Source organism: Hipposideros armiger, unplaced genomic scaffold, assembly GCF_001890085.2.
Source record: "Hipposideros armiger isolate ML-2016 unplaced genomic scaffold, ASM189008v1 scaffold_546, whole genome shotgun sequence".
Taxonomy (NCBI): domain Eukaryota; kingdom Metazoa; phylum Chordata; class Mammalia; order Chiroptera; family Hipposideridae; genus Hipposideros; species Hipposideros armiger.
The window spans coordinates 1,086,714-1,104,833 of NW_017731896.1; the positions used below are offsets into that span (position 1 = coordinate 1,086,714).

Consider the following 18,120-nt stretch of genomic DNA (forward strand, 5'->3'; position numbering starts at 1 on the left):
GAGGGGAAGTGGGGCGGCAGATTGGGGGAGGGGGGTTGTCACCTCGAGGGGTAAAAAGTATAACTATTGCACTGTGTTATACAGCTGAAACCAATTTTAAAGAAATGTTTATTTCACAATAATAAATAAAAAATTATTCAGGTAGAAGACAAGAGGAAACTAAAACTTAAAAAAAAAAAAGAAGAAGCTTTATGAGAACTGTCCAACTCCATTAGAAAAGGCTACATAAGGATAATAGGTATCCCAGAAGGAGAAGAGAGGGAGAAGGGAGCAGAGAGCTTAAAGAAATAATAGCTGAGAGCTTACCAAACCTAGGGAACTGGATATATAAATAAGTCCATGAAGCTAATAGAACACCTAATTATTTCAATACAAAAAGACTTCCAAGCCACATTATACTAATACTGTCAACATCAATGGTAAAGAATTTTAAAGGAAGCCACAAAAAAAGACAGCAGACTACAAAAGAGTCCCATTAGCCTATCAGCACATTTCTCAGCAGACACTCTACAAGCCCAGAGAGAGCAGAATGACATATTAAAAATAATGGAAAATGGAAACTACCAACCAAGAATACTGTACCCAGTAAAGTTATCCTTCAGATATGAATGAGAAATAAAGGCTTTCCAAAACAAACAAAAACTGAAGAGTTCACAACCACTAGACCTGCCTTACAAGAAATGTTTAAAGGAGCTCTTCTAACTGAAATGAAAAGGAAAAAGAAAGTACACAATTTTGAGTAAGATGACAAATAGAATCAGAAAATTGCAAAGCTATCTCAGAATATGGTATAAACATTAAATTATAGCAAAAGATTAAAGGGGAAAATACTAAAAGTAACTACAGCTACTTCAATTCAGTAATGACCTCACAATATAAAAAGGAACAATTTGTGAAACCAAAAACATGTAAGGGAAGGAGGAAAATGACAAAACCTGTATAGACAAATGAAGCTATTGGCAGAAAAAGGACTATTTTACCTATGAGATGTTCTATACAAACCTCTTGGTAACCACACACACACACACAAAAAAAAATCTAGAGGAGAGACAAGAAACATAAAACAAGATAAAACTGAGCAAAACATCATAGAAAACTACAAAACTAAAATGGCACACACACAAAATAAGGAAAGAGAAACAGGGTAGCTATAGAGCAATAAGAAATACAAAAGATAAAATGGCAGTTAGTAAGTCCTCATATATCAAAAATTGCCCTAAGTGTAAATGGTTAGAACTCACCCATAAAATGGCCTAAAGTGGCTGGATGGATTATAAAACAAGAACCCAACTATATGCTGCCTTCAGAAGACTCATCTCAGCTTGAAAGACAAACATAGGCTCAAAGTGAATGATGGAAGATGATCCTCTAAACATATGGCAGCCAAAAGAAAGTGGATGTATCCATATTTATCAAAGAAAGCCAAAAAACATTTAAAAAAATTCAAAGATGGGCATCATATAATGATAAATGGGTCACTCCATCAAGAAGACATAATATTTATTAATATGTATGTACCCAATTTAGGAGTAACAAAATATAAAAAGCAACTATTAGCAGACTAAAAGGGAGAAACTGACAGCAACACAATAATAAGAGGGGCCTTTAACACCCCATTTACATCAATGGATAGATCATCCAAAGTAAAAAAGAAAACCTCAGCCTTAAATGACAAATTAAAAAGAACTTAATAAACATGTATAGAATATTCTATCCAAAAAGTAGCATAATATATAATTTTCTCAAATGCACATAGAACATTCTTAGGATAGACTATATGTTAAAACATAAAACAAGGCTCAATAAATTTGAGAAGGCTAAAATCATATCAAGCATCTTTTCCAATGACAACGATATGAAAACGGAAATCAATTACAAGAAGCAAACTGAAAAAAGAAATCACAAACAGATTAATATTAAACAACATCCTATGGAAAAAAATATTGGTTCAAGGAAGAAATCAAAGCAAATGGAGAGTAAAAAGACAATAGAAAAAATCAATGAAATTAGAACTTTTTTTTAAAAAAAAACAAAAAAGAGAAACAAAATGATAAACTTTTAGCTAGACTCACTAAGAAAAAAAGACAGAAGGCTCAAATAAATAAAAATCAGAAACAAAAGAGAAGTTACAACACATACTAAACAAATACAAAGAATCATAGTTGATTTCTATAAAGAGATGTAAGCAAACAGATTAGGAAAATCTAGAGAAAATGGATAAATTCTTAGAATCATACAAGCTCCCTAGACTGGATTATGAAGAAATAGAAAATTTGAATAGACAAATCTCTAGTAAGGAGATTAACACAGCAATCAAAAGCCTCCAAGGAAACGAAGTCTAGGACCAGTGGCTTCATTGGTGAATTCTACGAAGCAACCAAAGAAGATTTAATACCAATCCTTAAACTCTTCCAAAAAACTGAAGAAAAGGGAATGCTTTCTAAATTCATTTTATGTGGTCAACATTACTCTGATACCAAAACCAGAAAAGGACAACACACAAGAAAAATTACAAGGCATTATCTCTGATGAACACAGATGCAAAAGTTCTTAACAAAATATTAGCAAACTAAATATAACAATACACTAAAAGGAACACTAGGGATTATTCCAGGATGGTTCAACATCCACAAATCAATCAACATGATACACCACATTAACAAAATGAAGAATCAAAATCATATGATCATCTCAGCAGATGCAGAAAAAGCACATGACAAGATCCAATATCCATTTATAATAAAAAAAATCTCAATAAAATGGAATAAGAAGGTAAGTATCTCAAGATAATAAAGGCCATATATGACAAACCAAGAACTAACATCCTATTCAATGGTGAAAAACTGAAAGCTTTTCCTCTAAGATCAGGAAGAAGATGGTGTGCATTCTTGCCACTTCTATTCAAAATAGAATTGCCAGAGCAATCAGGCAAGAAAAAGAAATAAAAGGCATCTGAATTGGAAAGGAAGAAGTGAAAATGCCACTATATATAGATGACATAATTTTATATATAGAAAATCCTAAAGACTCCACCAAGCTATTAAAAATAATAAATGAATATAGTAAAATTGCAGGATACAAAATCAATATACAAAAACCTGTTATGTTTTGGTCTGGCCAAGTGACTCGTTGGTTAAGAGTTGGCTTGGGATACCAGCTCTGAGCAGCAGGGCCGCCGGTTCGGATTCCACATGGGCCAGTGATGCTGTGCCCTCTACAGCTAAGATAGTGTACAATGGCTTGACCTGGGGCTGGGCTGCTGTGAGTCACTGGCGACAGTGTAGACTGTGGTGGAGCTGCAGTGGGCTGCCATAAGCTACTGTGAGTGGTCAGCAGCCAGTATGAGTGGCCGGCAGCCAGCGTGAGCTGCCGTGAGCTGCTGTGAGCGGCTGTCCAACGGCTAGCGACCAATCTTCCTCAAGCCGGGAAAGAGCACAATGATCACAATACCAGCATGGGCCAGTGAAGCGATGTCCTCCACAACTAGACTGAAGAACAAAAGGACAGCAACTTGTCTGTTCCCCTCCCTGATTCCCCAATGCTGTTCCCTCCCCCAATTCTCCAATAAAATCTTTGAAAGAAAAAAAATCTGTTGTGTTTCTATATACTATCAGCTATTAGAAAAAGAAATTTTTCTTAAAAATCCCATTTATAATCGCAACAAAAAGAATAAAATACCTAGGAATAAATTTAACCAAGGAGCTGAAAGATCTGTACACTGAAAACCAAAAGACATTGTTGAAAGAAATTGAAGAGGAACAAATAAATGGAAAGATATTCCATGCTCATGGATTGAAAGAGTTAACAATGTTAAAATGATCTTATTACCTAAAGCAATCTACAGACTCAATGCAATCCCTATTAAAATCCCAATGGCATTTTTACAGAAATAGGACAAAAAAATCCTAAAATTTGTATGGAACCACAAAAAATCCTGAATAGCCAAAGCAATCCTGAGAAAAAAAGAAGAAAGCTGGAGATATCACTCACCTTGATTTCAAACTATACTCCAAAGCTATAGTAACCAAAACAGTATGGAATGGGTAGAGAAACAGACATATAAGTCAGTGGTACAGAATTGAGAGCACAGAAGTAAACCCACACATATATGGACAACTAATTTACGATAAAGGAGCCAAGAATATACAATGAGAAAGAAAATACTCTTCAAAAAATGATGTTGGGACAACTGGACAGCCATATGCTAACGAATAAAACTAGATCACTATCTTATACCATACATACATAATCAAAATGGATTAAAGACATGAACTTAAGTCATGAAACCATAAAATATACAGAAAAAAACATAGGTGGTGACTCTTTGAGATCAGTCTTAGTGATGCTTTTTGTGGATTTGACTCCAACAGCAAGGGAAACAAAAGCAAAAATAAACAAATGAGCCTATATGAAACTAAGAAGCTTCTGCACAGCAAGGAAAAGCATCAACAAAATGAAAAGGCAATCTACCAAATGGGAAAAGATATTTGCAAATCATACATCTGAGAAGGGGTTAATATCCAAACTATACAAAGAACTCATACCATTTAACAACAAAAAAGCAAACAATCTGGGTAGAGAATCTGAATATCTGTTCATTCAGATGGCCAACAGGAACATGAAAAGATGCTCAACATGACTAAATATTTGGGAAATGCAAATCAAAACCATAATCAACTACTGCCTTACACCTGTAAGAATGGCTATCATCAAAAAGATAAAAATTAGAGTGGAGGGGATGCAAAAAAAAAAAAAAAAAGAGAACCCTCATACACTACTTATGGGAATGCAAATTCATACAGCCACTATGGAAATACTATGAAGGTTCCTCAAAAGGTTAAGAATAAACTACCATATGATCCAGCTATTCTACTTCTGGGCAATTATCAGAAGAATATAAAAACACTAATTTGAAAAGATATGTGCACCTCTGTGTGCACTGCAGCAACCTAAGTGGCCATTAATGAATTAATGGATAAAATAGATATGATATGTACAGTTGACTACTGAATAACAAGCTTGAACTTCACATGTGCACTTATATGTGAATTTTTATCAATAAATATTGTAGATATATTTTCTCTTATGATTTTCTTAACATTTTTTCTAGCTTACTGTATTGTAATAATACAGTACATAATACATATAACATACAAAATATGTGTTAATTGACTGTTTATATTATCAGTAAAGGTTCCAGTCAACAGTAGGCTATTAGTAATTAAGGTTTGGGGGATTCAAAAGTTATACAAATTTTCAACTGTGCGGGTTATCAGTGACCCTAGTGCCCACACTGTTGAAAGGTTAAGTGTATATATTATACAATGGGCTACTACTCAGCCATAAAAAACATACAATCTTATCATTTGCATCAACATAGATGGGTCTTGAGGAGATTACGCTAAGTGAAATAAATCAGACAAAGAAAGACATATGACATATGATTTCACTCATGTGGAATAAAAAAAAGAACAAAACAAAAACATGCTCATACTAGAAGACAATGGATTGGTGGTTACTAGAGGGAAGGGAGGATGAAGGGAGGGCGAAATGAGTAAAGGGAGTCAATTGTAATGGTGATGGATGGAAATTGGACTTTTCGGTGGTGAGTACAATGTGGCATATACAGATGTTGAATTATAATGTTGTACACCTGAAACTTACATGCTATAAACCAATGTTACCTCAAAAAGAAAAATATGTAGAACTAGATCCTTTCTTCATGAGTGTAAAGTTAAACTGGAAATAATGTAGGTAATTTCTAGGTGTCTAGCAAGAAATTATTCAGTGTTGCTTTTTTGTTTACAGATGAGATTAATGTCGCTAGATACAACAATTAGAATATATAACTGTATCAGAAAAAATAACCTTAGCTAGATATTCCTAAATTACATGACAAAGGGCATTTTAAATAGTTTTCAATTTCATGTTGTTATGTGGAAGCTGGAAGCGAGTGCTTCAGTTTAGAAGCACACATTAAAACCCTTCAGGAGATACTTACCCTTTTCTGTTCTTTTACATACTCTATCAATTCATCTCTTGTTCTTTTCACTGCCTCTTCCACAGCCTTTTCACTTCGCTTCTGCTCTTCTATTATTGCTGCCTTAACAGTTTCCTGTTTGTGGGAGGAAGGAAAAAGTCAGGGAGGTATGCATCGTAACATTTTGTTCTCATTTTATATAAACTAAAAATCCTCTTCAATGGTTTGAGCTTATTCTGTTCAAAGCATATCTTTAAACAGGAATGAGAACTTACAAAATCTTCTGGAATCTGCTAGAGATTCCAGAGAATTCACTTTTCTACACTGAGGGAAAGGGAAAAGAAATGGAATAAGCCATTTATTGCAGGGAGCGCCCGACAGACTCCAATGGCTTCCTTACCAACCTTTCATTTGATGTTTACATGATTGATCACCTTCCTGTACTCTGCACTATCCACATAAGACTTCCAGCTTGTGTTTATTCTTCCAAGAACACCCTCATGCTTTAGCTGTTTTATTCACGTTTAATTTTCCCATCATACAATAATCAAGTGTGGTCTGGGTAGTAAGATTTACAGCTAGTTTGGTCGTCCTGCCAGGTTAAGATGTTGAGAGCTGGACACCATGAATAAGAGGTAAAAACTCCACCCTGTGTGCTAATATTTGAAAGGAGAAATCTAGGGAGAAAAGTGGTACTCCCCACTTTACTGAACTAGTAATCAGGTACCTAAGAGGTTTCAGAATTTCAGACAAGGAGAAGGGCGGCTAAATTTCTGGAAAAAATAAAAGTAGCACTTCTCAAGTAGTAGTAATATTTTCTGCTAAAATAGTGTTTCATAGATTGAATGAACACCACAAAACAAACTTCTTTAACTTCCATTTATCTATATACTCGTAGGTAGCATCCTTCTTTTGAATAGGCAATCAATTATAAAATGCCTTGAAATTTCTCAGGAGTATTTTTTTTTTCATTTTGTTATTCTTGAGGACGCTTCACTTTGTAGTGTAGATATGATTTTATTTAGTTTTTCCCAATTAATTTTAGATATGTATATATAACCAGAAAAAAGAAATATTAAGAATTTCCTATTCTGAATATATTTACTGTACAAAATCTGAAAATTCAGGAAAATGTGAACACAAAACAATACACACACACACACACACACACACACACACACACACACTTTGGTATAAAGAGGGGGATAGGGTTCAAACTGTATATACTATTTTCTAACTTGTCATTTTTCAGCTAAAATATATTTTGAATATTTTTAAGCCATTATATATTCTTTCATATTATGGTTTATATTCCATTACAGGGGTATATAATAATTTATTTTACCAATCCTTATTCATGAATATTCTGGTTGTTTTTAATAGAATAAAGCAGTGAGGAGCATCCATATATGTACATTTGTAATGAACGTTACATATTTCTTTAAGATCAATTCAAGAAGTAGAATAACTTTGGCTAAGGGATATAATTTTTGAGCTCTCTTATAGCTTTTGACCTTTTGTACAATTTTTTCCCCCATAAGCAGCCCATGAAAATGGCTGTTTTCTTGCATCCATAATTACATTTAGTCTTATCAGATTTTGGAATCTTTGCTTATTTGAGGGAGAAAAACACCTAATTTTATTCTGCATTTAAAAAAGGTTATTATATGATATTCAACATTTTCATAGAAATATTACCAATATACATATTATTTATTAGTTGCTCGATCATGTTCTCTTTCCATTTTAATATTGGTATACTCATAATTTTTTGGATTTCTTCCCTAAGATATAAAATTAAGTCACAAATCTGAAAATTCCTATAATGGTGACTTTGAAAATTATTATTTTCAGTCACATTAAGCTTTAGTTCCAATTATAAAATAATAGAACGCTAAGTTGCTTCCATAATTATTTGAAAAGATTAAAGTTGAAAAACTATAGTAATTTTTAAAAGAAAAAAAATGAGGACAAATAAGATTATTTAAAATAAAAACATCTATTACAATACAATTCCTATTGGTTTCACACTTATTAATTTGGAATTTGAAATTTTTCAGATTTTAGAAGGGCAAACAATATAGCATATACATAAGGCCCCTGAAATACAACACATTAATAGTCCTGCAGTGAAGAATATGAACAGTCACACTAAGTGGGTAAATTAAAGTACAACCATCATATCAGTTCAGGTTACATTCTGTCAACAGACGGAGTTACAAAAATCCTTGGTTTGCAGGGTTTCTGGAATTTTAGAACTGCAGATAAGGATTGTAGACCTGAATCATTTGGATGTAGAAGATAAATCTGTCTCATATTTAACACCAATCAGAATTTCTATCTAGCAAGGGTCATATTGGTAAATTTGACCAGAACTTTTTGGTTGAAGGCAAAAGCATCAATTTAAATAAAGGGATATATCCAGAAAAATCACAAAGAGCTAGCTAATATGTTCTTGAGGCGACATATTTTAGGGATTGAGACTTTATATTATGTGCTCAGTCCACATTTTGGAGAATCTTCCTCTACCAATTTTTGAGCCAACCAAAACCCATTTACAGAAGTTTCCCTTGATTCTCCCCTCCCAGTTGGGAGTTACTGTATTTCCCCATGTATAAGATGCACCCTTTTTCGAAAAATTTGGGGTCTAAAAACTGGGTGTGTCTTATACAGTGGTTGTAGGTTTTCTACTTGCATTTCCCGCGTTTTCACGCTTGTTGTGTTTGTGATCATTGTTTCGCACTTGTTACCAGAATATTATGGTAGGTTACATTTTGCCATGTTCTGCCCAGAAATGGTTCAGAAAAGATTTTCATACAGTGCTGAATTCAAGTGAAAAGTGATCCAGTTTGCAAAAGTGAATGGAAATCGTGTTGCTGAACGTAAGTTTGGTCCTCCCCCAACTTAGAAAACAATCTGAGACTGGCTACGGGAAGAAGAAACCCTACTGAAAACGCCACGGCAGAAGAAGGCCATGAGAGGCAATATATGAAGACAGTGATTCGTCATCAGACACAGATGAGGACAAGCTAACGGTTAGGAGCTTTGACAGTGATGAGGAGTTGTATGGATTTTATGATGACTAAAACTTGAGTTCAATAACTTTATGTAATACATTTTTTTTCATAATTAAGGTACGTCTTATACATGGGAGCGTCTTATACATGGTGAAATATGGTAGATGACAGTCAAGGTTCTGAAGTTCACGCTAAAAAGTTTACTTATCAATAAACAAATGCCTTTGAATACGATACAAAAGAAAGGTTTAAGTCTTCCATTTTCCAATCAAACAAAATTCTGAATTAGTTGGAAATGATTAATGAATTTTGTGTGCATGTATACAAGTGCCTGTGAATATCTGCCTATATGTTTTATTGAGTTCCACAAATGAACTATACGTCCCTATGAGTCATGAGAATTAGTCCAAAATAAAATAAAATAAATCTCACAAGGAATGAAGGTTTGTCACAATGAGCATATTCAAACAGGCAATTCTGAAAGATTATTTTCTAGAATACTGTAGCAATGGACACAAAATAAGAGCATGGTATATTCTCTGAGGGTCAGTTTCTCACCCTTGGCTCTGTTGGCAATTCTTTGCTAGGGGTGGAGATGAGGTGTCGTGTGATAAAGAACACACCTGGCGTCTATGCACTAGATCACCTCCAGGTGAGAACCGCTGCTCTAAGTAACAGTTCAGAGTGAAAAACAACCATTTTCATATATTTTATGGTTTGTTAAAATACATCAGTTACATTTCTCATCACATTTTAAATATTCTTTATCTAAGAATATATGCAAGAAATCATATCCAAATTATTATATAACTAGTTTTTATGTGTGGAAGAAAGATATATATATATATATTTTTTTTTTAAATGAATGACTGGAATCATTTTCTATACTGTTATAATTAAATAAGTCATGATGAATGTTATTAGGGCTAAAAGCTTATGCGACATATTTGTACATGATTTTAGGATTTCTCTTTATTGCTTAAAAGTATAGTTATGCTTTGGTACCCATTACATCTACCATACATATCAGTAATCACAGGATCATGAACTAACAAATGCTCATTGGTTGTTTATTCTTTATCAGCGCAATTTAGTTAAGGATTGCAAACACAGTTATTTATGGAACAAATCTGAGTAATCAACTCAATTCTGGTCTGGGGGCTGTAAGTCATTGTATCAAAAATTTTCTGAGGCAACTGTGCTTTAATTATTTTTGTTTCTATACACAGTGTATGCATATTATCTAATTACGCATTATTTTAAAAGTTTCACGTGGTTTTGGAAATACACTTTAGATAATGAGCGTTTGAATCCTAAGTAAAGTCAAGCTGCTTTATACACTTCCTATGCATCAACAGTCAAAGAAAAAAAGTGCAACATCCATTACTATTCAAATTTATGAGCTCAAACTACAGTTCCACCAGTGCTTTACATATAGTGATGCAAGTACAAATAAAATTTCCATATTTCAAAGTCTATTTACTGTGCAACTGAGATGCTTTCATGTAACCTTTAACTGGAAGTAATTAATCTGCACTGTAATCACATGCTAAGTGGAAAACATTAACAGAACCTAATTCTGAAAATGCTTCTCAAGTGATAACTATGCTAATTAAAATCATATGCTCACTGATGTCAAACTTTGGCAGCACCTGTGTGAAAGACATTTTTAAAGGTGTAATACTATGCAGAATCTCATTCACATCAGCATAAATAGAGTATTTGCTACCATTTTTGATGATAGGGAAACCTAACTTTGAACCACAAATAAGCAAAATGTTATCCTCCCCAAAGCGAATTCTATCGTTCTCACTAGATCTATATCATACAAAAATTATTCTTATTACTGTATTTTGAATTTCATCCATAAAAATACTTGCAAAGATCTGTGGTTTTTTTTCTTCTTGTTATGTAAGCACCTACATAATATTCTCAAATAAGCCTCTTTGCCCATTTAGTCTAAAATATCTACTATCAGGCCTTTATAGAAAAAGCTTGCCAATCCCTGATTTAGGTCATGATTCTGTAAGTTGGCCATCTGGGCTGGGCTCAGCTGGACATTTCTTTTGATCTTGGCAGGGCTCTCATGTATCTGCTATCAACTGCTGGGGCTGATGTCGCTGCTACCACTAGAATGGTCTTAGGTAGGAAGGCTTCCTGTGGTCTCCAATTCTCCGGCAGACTAGCTCAGGATTTTTCATATAACTGCTGGACAGAGTTGCAAAAAAAGAGCAAAAGCATGTAAGGTCTCTTAAGGCTTGAGCTCAGAAATGATACAATGTTACTGAAGCCACATTATATTGGCCTGAACAAATGCATATTATAAATTGATTCCCAAATTTGATTTGTCTAAACAGCTATTCAATATGTTCAAAGATAGCAAACACTTTATATTTATCGTCTTGGATACATATCTCCAAATTAGATTGGTTGTTCTCCAGGTCTGTTACATAGCTGTCTATTTTGGTATCTCCCTCAGGCACATTTCTGGGGATTCACTACATTTCTCTTGAATGTATCTCCAGCTTTCTAGATACCACTGGATTCTTCTTTCTTAGTTTACTCTTGTTTTGACAGAGCACCCCCCTCCAGGAGATTCCTGAGAAAAGGCACATGGAAAATAAAGTTTTAGTATCTCCTTTGTCTGAAAAATGCCTTTATTCTACTCTCCCACTTAATATATAGTTTTGCTGAGTGCAGGTTTCTAGCTTGGAAATTTATGTAGTTTTAAAGGTTGTTGAGAAGTCTGTGTTCTGATTCCTCATCATTTGCAGAATATTTTAAGAACTTTTATGCATTTTCTTTAGCCCTGGTTCTCAAAATATTCCTGACAAACTTAGTTACAGGCCTATCTAGAAACTCATGTCCTTCAATTCTGGGAGATTTTTACTTTGATGATGATGATGATGATGATGATAATAATAATAATAATAATAATAATTTCCTGCATTCTATTTTCTATTTTTTATTTCTCAAAATCCTATGATTTAGCTAATGAGTCTCCTGAGTTGACTGCCTAATTTTCTGGTCTTTTCACTCCTGTTTTCCATTTCTTTGCATTTTTACAATCTTTTCTCTGGAAGGCTTCTATAACTTCAGCTTCTGACTCCTGTTTTTGTTTTAAACTTTCTACTATACTTTAAATTTCTAATCTTTTCATTTGCCTTAAAAAATAGAATCCTCTTCCTGTTTCACAGATGCAAAATCTTCTCTTAGCTCAGGAAATAACTTTTTTTTAACTTTTCATGTCTCACAGCATCTGTTTTATTCTCTGCTTTTCATGAGAAATTGACTGTTCATACTTGACTGTTTACTCATGTTTACAGAGTAGAGCCCTAAAATGCTGATTAGCAACTCTGCTTGCAGTTGTGGTTTATGGGCTGTTATCTTAATAGCAGAGTAATGTGGCTGGGTTTGTTTCCTTGGGGCAATTCCTGATACCAATATATTTAGGTCTTTTATCTTGAGATGTCTAGATTCCTCAGAAAAGAAATCTTCCAACTTCCTGTCTGGTTGTCAGCATTCTGAAAGCTGGGATAGGAAAAATAGCTATGGTTCTCAATACACAGCACACAACTTTTCACCTTGCTCTCCTCCAACCCCATTTCATTATAGCACCTCTGCCTTCAAGTGTGCTTATTTATCCTTGGTCCAGAGACCCTGCTTTTTATTTTTTCCCAGAGAACTAACCCGTTTTCTGCCAGGACTAAAAAAAATGAGTAGGGATCTAACTGCTTATTAAACAGACTTTCAAAATGTTCTCGTACTTGAAGCTTCATCTTCATTCCCACTTCCAGGGGTGTCTGTCTGGTGCCATCGACTAGTAAGGTTTTGGAGTTTCTACAATGCATGCCGGTATTCTCAGTGGTCTCCACTTCTAGCTATGTGCTCCATTTCAGCTGAGTTTTATTTCAGTGAGGTTTTAGAAGGGAGTAGATAAAAAGGAATACTCTATCTGTTCTTTTAAACTAGATATGTGTTAGAAAAAATATATGAAACATTTTTGTTTTGAAACAATTTTAGATTTATAGGAAACTTGCAAAGATAGTGTAAGAGTTTTTTACATACCTTTAATATAGCTCTTCCTAATAGTAAAACTAAGGTTTTTACATAATTATGGTACATTTACCAAGCTAAGAAATTAACTAATATTAAAAAGATTAGAGATTTTGTTTTTTTTTATAAGGTATCCCTGAATTTTTTTTTTCTGTTCCAGCTTAATGTTGGTTGTTGCTGTTCTGTTCCAGAATTAATCCAGGGTAAGACATTGTATTCAGACATCATATCTCATTCGTCTCTTTTAATCTGTGACAGTTTTCCAGTCTTTTCTTATTATGACATTGACACTTTTGAAGAGTGCTTTTCAGGTATTTAAAAAAATTTGAATCTGTCTGTTTTTTCTCATGATTAGACTGGGGTTATGGAGTTTGGGGAGAATACCAGAGATGAAGCGTGCTTCTCATTATATGTGATCAGGGGGTATGTGGCATGAAACAATTTATCACTGGTGATGTTAACCTTGATCATTTGGTTAAACTAGTATCTGCCAGGTTTCTCTAGTGCAAAGTTAACATAGTTTCCCTTTCTATAATCTATTAATTTGAAATGAAAAACTAAGTCTAGTCAACACTCATGGGGATGTGAATTAAGTTGCCATCAACTGGAGAGGGGAGTATCTACATTTATTATTTTTTTACAGAGACATATAGTATTTTTAAACTATAGATACAGTTTATTCTATAGTTATAGAACTATCCAGCGTTTCTAATTCTTCTTGCATCAGTTTGGGATTTATATTTTTCTTAGTAATCTTTCATTTCATCCAAGCTTTACAATTGATTGGTATTATTTATCTGCTTATACTTAAATTGGTACTTTGTTGTGGATAGGAATAATGATATCATTGCACAAAGAGTTTAGTAAAAATCTGTAGAAATGTGGTAAAACAACTTATACTGAAACTTGTAAAACACAGATATTAATATATCTGTGGGATATAATGGTCCTCAACCACACCTGCTTAGATAAATGTATAAAAATACAAAGCTGATAATATAGAGAAAGAACAAAAATACTGAAATATTCTGTTTTCCATAAATATGTGAATAACTTTTTACTTGAAAATAAAATTAGCAATAAATTAAATAACTAAAGAACTCTAAAGCACTTAAATCTTGCCAGGTTGGTAAAATGTATTACTTTTGTTTATTCACTATTACTCAGAATAGAATCACACTAAAAGTGGTCAATTATTTGTTGTTCACCCCAGATACCGGGTTACATGAGTTTTATCAGTCAATAAGATTTAACGCATTAGAGACACATATTTGATTTCATATCCTATTTCCAGTAACCAGGTTCAGTCTTCTTCCCTTCAAAATGTTTGTCTTTTCTTCGCTATCTCAACTGCCATCACTTGGGCTAGGTTGCCCACTTTTTGCATGTCAAGTATTCCAGCCACTTCCAGGGAGTAGTCTTGACTTCAGAGTCTCCCCTGCTTCAATGCATCACATGTCAGGCTGTCAAGGTAACCGTTCATAAATGGCATTTAGCCCTTGTCACTCTTGTGCCAATTGAGTCTTCAGGGCATTCTATTTCTGGTAATAATAAATGTGAGTTCAACCACGTAACTTCAGAGTTCTCATCATCTGTTTAAGCATATCAACTCCATCTTTGTTTTATTCTACTTTCCCAAGAAACATTTTCAATTCCTGTCAAATTGATATCCACCACCTACTATGCTTATTCCCTCCGTTGTTTTCAAATGCCTCAACCGGCTGTGCTTTGTCATCTTCTGCCTCGCAGTAGGGCAATTCATGGATCTGACGTATTCCCTCATTCACTGTAAAATCCTGAGGACAAAGGCTAAGTCTCACTCGTGTTTGTGACCTCTGTAGAAACTATGGTTTTGTCACGTGCATGGTAAGTATTCAATCTGCAGTTCCCTGGACATGTCATGCTTTCTCAGCTTGGAATGGTTTTCCCTTATCCTTCTCTTATGATAAGCGAGCCTGCTCCTCCTTCTGCATAATTCAATTTAAGTGTCATCATCCCTAGAAGCCTTCCCTGAAATGTACCAGATCTCCCACATCTCCTCATGGTGGGGGTGAACCTAGCACCACTTGTATCTGCTCAAAGAGCACCCTACATCTTATCTCTGAAAGCACTCCATAACTCAGAATTGAAATAACTGCTTTTCTTGTCCATCTTACCAAGTTGAGATCCCTTTGAAGTCAGGGATTATATTTATCACAGTTCATATTCTTTACAACTAGAACTCAATATGGTATCTGGTACACGGTGTAGATGCATAATTCATCTTCAGTGCATGAGTGAATTTATTTCCTCAATTCAAAGAAAATCTACTTAAGAGTAGGGATTATGTCTTATATTTCTTGTGTACCCCAGAGCACCAGATAAGGTGGGTACTGGGCTAAAGCTTCCCAAACTTTCTCAGCTAAAGCTTCCCAGCTTTCTCAGTTCACGGCTCCATTGCTGCCTCAGGAATTTTTTCATGATGCCCTCTCTAAGCCAAAAGAAATACCTAATCATTCCATTGATTAGTTAATTGGGTCATAAAACTTAGTAACTATTTCCAAAGATGATATGCAAAAATTGAAAGAAACATACTTTTATTTCATCCTTAACCATAGTTACTTATTCATGAGAATGCTGTCCACACTAGGCATGCACAGCTCTTTAAATCTTTGCCTTACTGGACAATAATACTCTGATTTCCTGTTCCACATTGATATTTGCATGGTATTTGCTTTTTATCACAGCAACCCCTAAACCAAACCCAGCTTCACTAAGATATGACATTATAAAGGAACACAAGACAAATCAGAATGGAAAAACTCGTAGTTTACCTGGTTTCCAAAAGACTTCAAGTCCCTCTGTGTTGCCCTCTCATATTTAAAATACCCTGCAGCACCCCTGTGAGTTCACTGCAGTACCCCAGGCCACCTGATGCAGGTTGGAAACCACAGCCTTAGGTAATCATCCATTCACTCACTGCTTAGTATGCATGTACTGTGCTAGGTGTTCAAATTACCAAGGTGATTAGGATGGTGGTAATAATAATAGTACCAACAACAGCTGTGGGCATCTCAGCAACAATATATACTACGTTTCAGGCACTATGCTAAGTTAAAGATTCTGCCAACTGACAGATTTGTATGAAAGAAACAGCAGAGTTAAGCAGAATATGATATAAAAAGTACTAAAGTAAAAATATATAAGCAATGATATTTGGTGTTTAAAGTTAAATAGTTATGTGTATTTTTCTTTAATCCTCAGAACCATTTTGAGAGGTAGGTATATCCTGAGGTTTAAGGCAGACCGGCTACTTAATTAATGTTATATGTTTAAAAGTGTCAATGTAAGTATTTTAAATGTATTTAAAAAGGATTTTACAGTAATTATTTATAAAAACAAATGTTCAATAATTAAACTGTAAGAATGGTCAATATTTGGAATGTCAGTAACTGGGTTAATATCGGTGGAGTCAGATATTGCCAGGTACCTACAATGACACAGGAATAGAGACAGAGATCCTTAGAGCAAAAAGTGACAGCAGAAATTATATTCTTAATACATACATTCTTCAGTGTCCCACCCAATCCATTATTCACAATCCTGGATAAAAGTGACACACTTTTATTTTTCTAAGGTAACTTGTGATTTGGTAGCTCCATATTGCACTGAGCTAAAAATTTTCATCTACTTTTTCTAATCTGTCCTTCTTCCGCTAGACAGAAAAAATATCCTTTTGTGGCAGCCTTTTAAATACATGAAGAATATTGCCATGTCTTTATTTTTCTCTTCTTGAGCTAAATACTCCTACTCCTTCCACAGTATGTGACAAGGTTCCCTGCCTTGTCACTGGCTTGACCACAACATCAACTATTATAATATTTGCATGATATTTTATAGTCTCTAAAGCTATTTCCCAATTCTTAGGTTTTCTTCATTTTCAAAAATATGTTTCCAAGGGTCTTACAACTCTGTAAAGCAGCGATTATTAATCCCATCTTATGGATCTGGAAATGGAGTCTCACATGTTTTACAAACTTAGTCAAGTTTACATGAGTGACAAGTTAGGACTCAAATCTAAGCCCGGGTTACTTTTTAGCACATTTATTTGGCAATCAGTTAAAAGTCTTTTGATTACAGTAACAAAAATTCAGCACAAAATGACTTACAAAATAATTTACAGAGTCGTAAAAGAAGAGTAGGCTTCATTTGTATTCAAATAATGTGATCAGGAGGCAAATTTCTCCCTTTTCAGTTTTTAGCTTTACCTTTGGTGTTGGCTCCATGTTTACAAAAGCTCTACAAGCATCATCCCAAGATGGAAGTAACAGTTCCAAGGATTTTCTCATTTTCTTACAGTGAATGAGAGTGTTTATATGCCCGAATCCCAAAATGGTGTCTTACAGGCTTGACTCAGAAAATATGTTAATTCTTGGAACCTGCTAACATGAGGATGGGATATAATCATTAACCTAAGAAAATAAGGTCTTATGACCAGATTAGAAAGTGGGTTAAATGTTACCTAAACCACATGGCTAAGAAATAAAATGGATCATTTTGGGAAGAGAGGAATAGATGCCGAGGAGGCACCAATAAATGTCTAAAATTGTCCCATTCTCATTTGAAAATGTTCCTCTTAAAACATGGTATACGGAAGCGAATGTGATGCTTCCATCTGGCCAGTGAGAGGCTGTACTGCTTTATTGTGACCTAAAGATTCTACCTGGACTCATGAAGCCACTCATTGCCTTAGAGCAAATCTACACCAGTTGTTCAAAGTAAACATTTTTCTGAAGCTGAAAGTAATTATCCTTGTTACTCCCAGATTAGTCCCTAAGTATTTCATTGAAAAACAATAATAATAAGAATCATCTCAGTTTGGCACCCAACAGAAAATCTGATGAATACTTTTTTAAAGGGATCATAACACAAAGCGCTATTTTTGGTGACCCAACTTTTGTTAAAATGTTACATTTTAAAGCAACCAAGGGCCGGCAGAGTGGCTCAGTTGGTTAAGAGCTTGCTCAAGAGTTTGAGCTCTGAGCAACAGCGGTTCGAGTCCAGCCCGAGCTGAGCAGCCGCTGAGCT

The 18,120-nt window shown here is 34.5% G+C and overlaps 1 protein-coding gene across 1 annotated transcript in view; it reads right to left on the reverse strand.

The window, feature by feature from the left end:
• The window catches only part of LOC109396811 (coiled-coil domain-containing protein 91), a gene marked incomplete at its 5' end in the record, with an annotated part of 121,010 nt that overhangs the window by 51,289 nt on the left and 51,601 nt on the right, over positions 1–18,120 (reverse strand). The window contains one exon of the mRNA XM_019668967.1: positions 6,002–6,115. Coding sequence (XP_019524512.1) covers positions 6,002–6,115 — 114 coding nt within the window. The remainder of the gene's footprint in view (positions 1–6,001; positions 6,116–18,120) is intronic.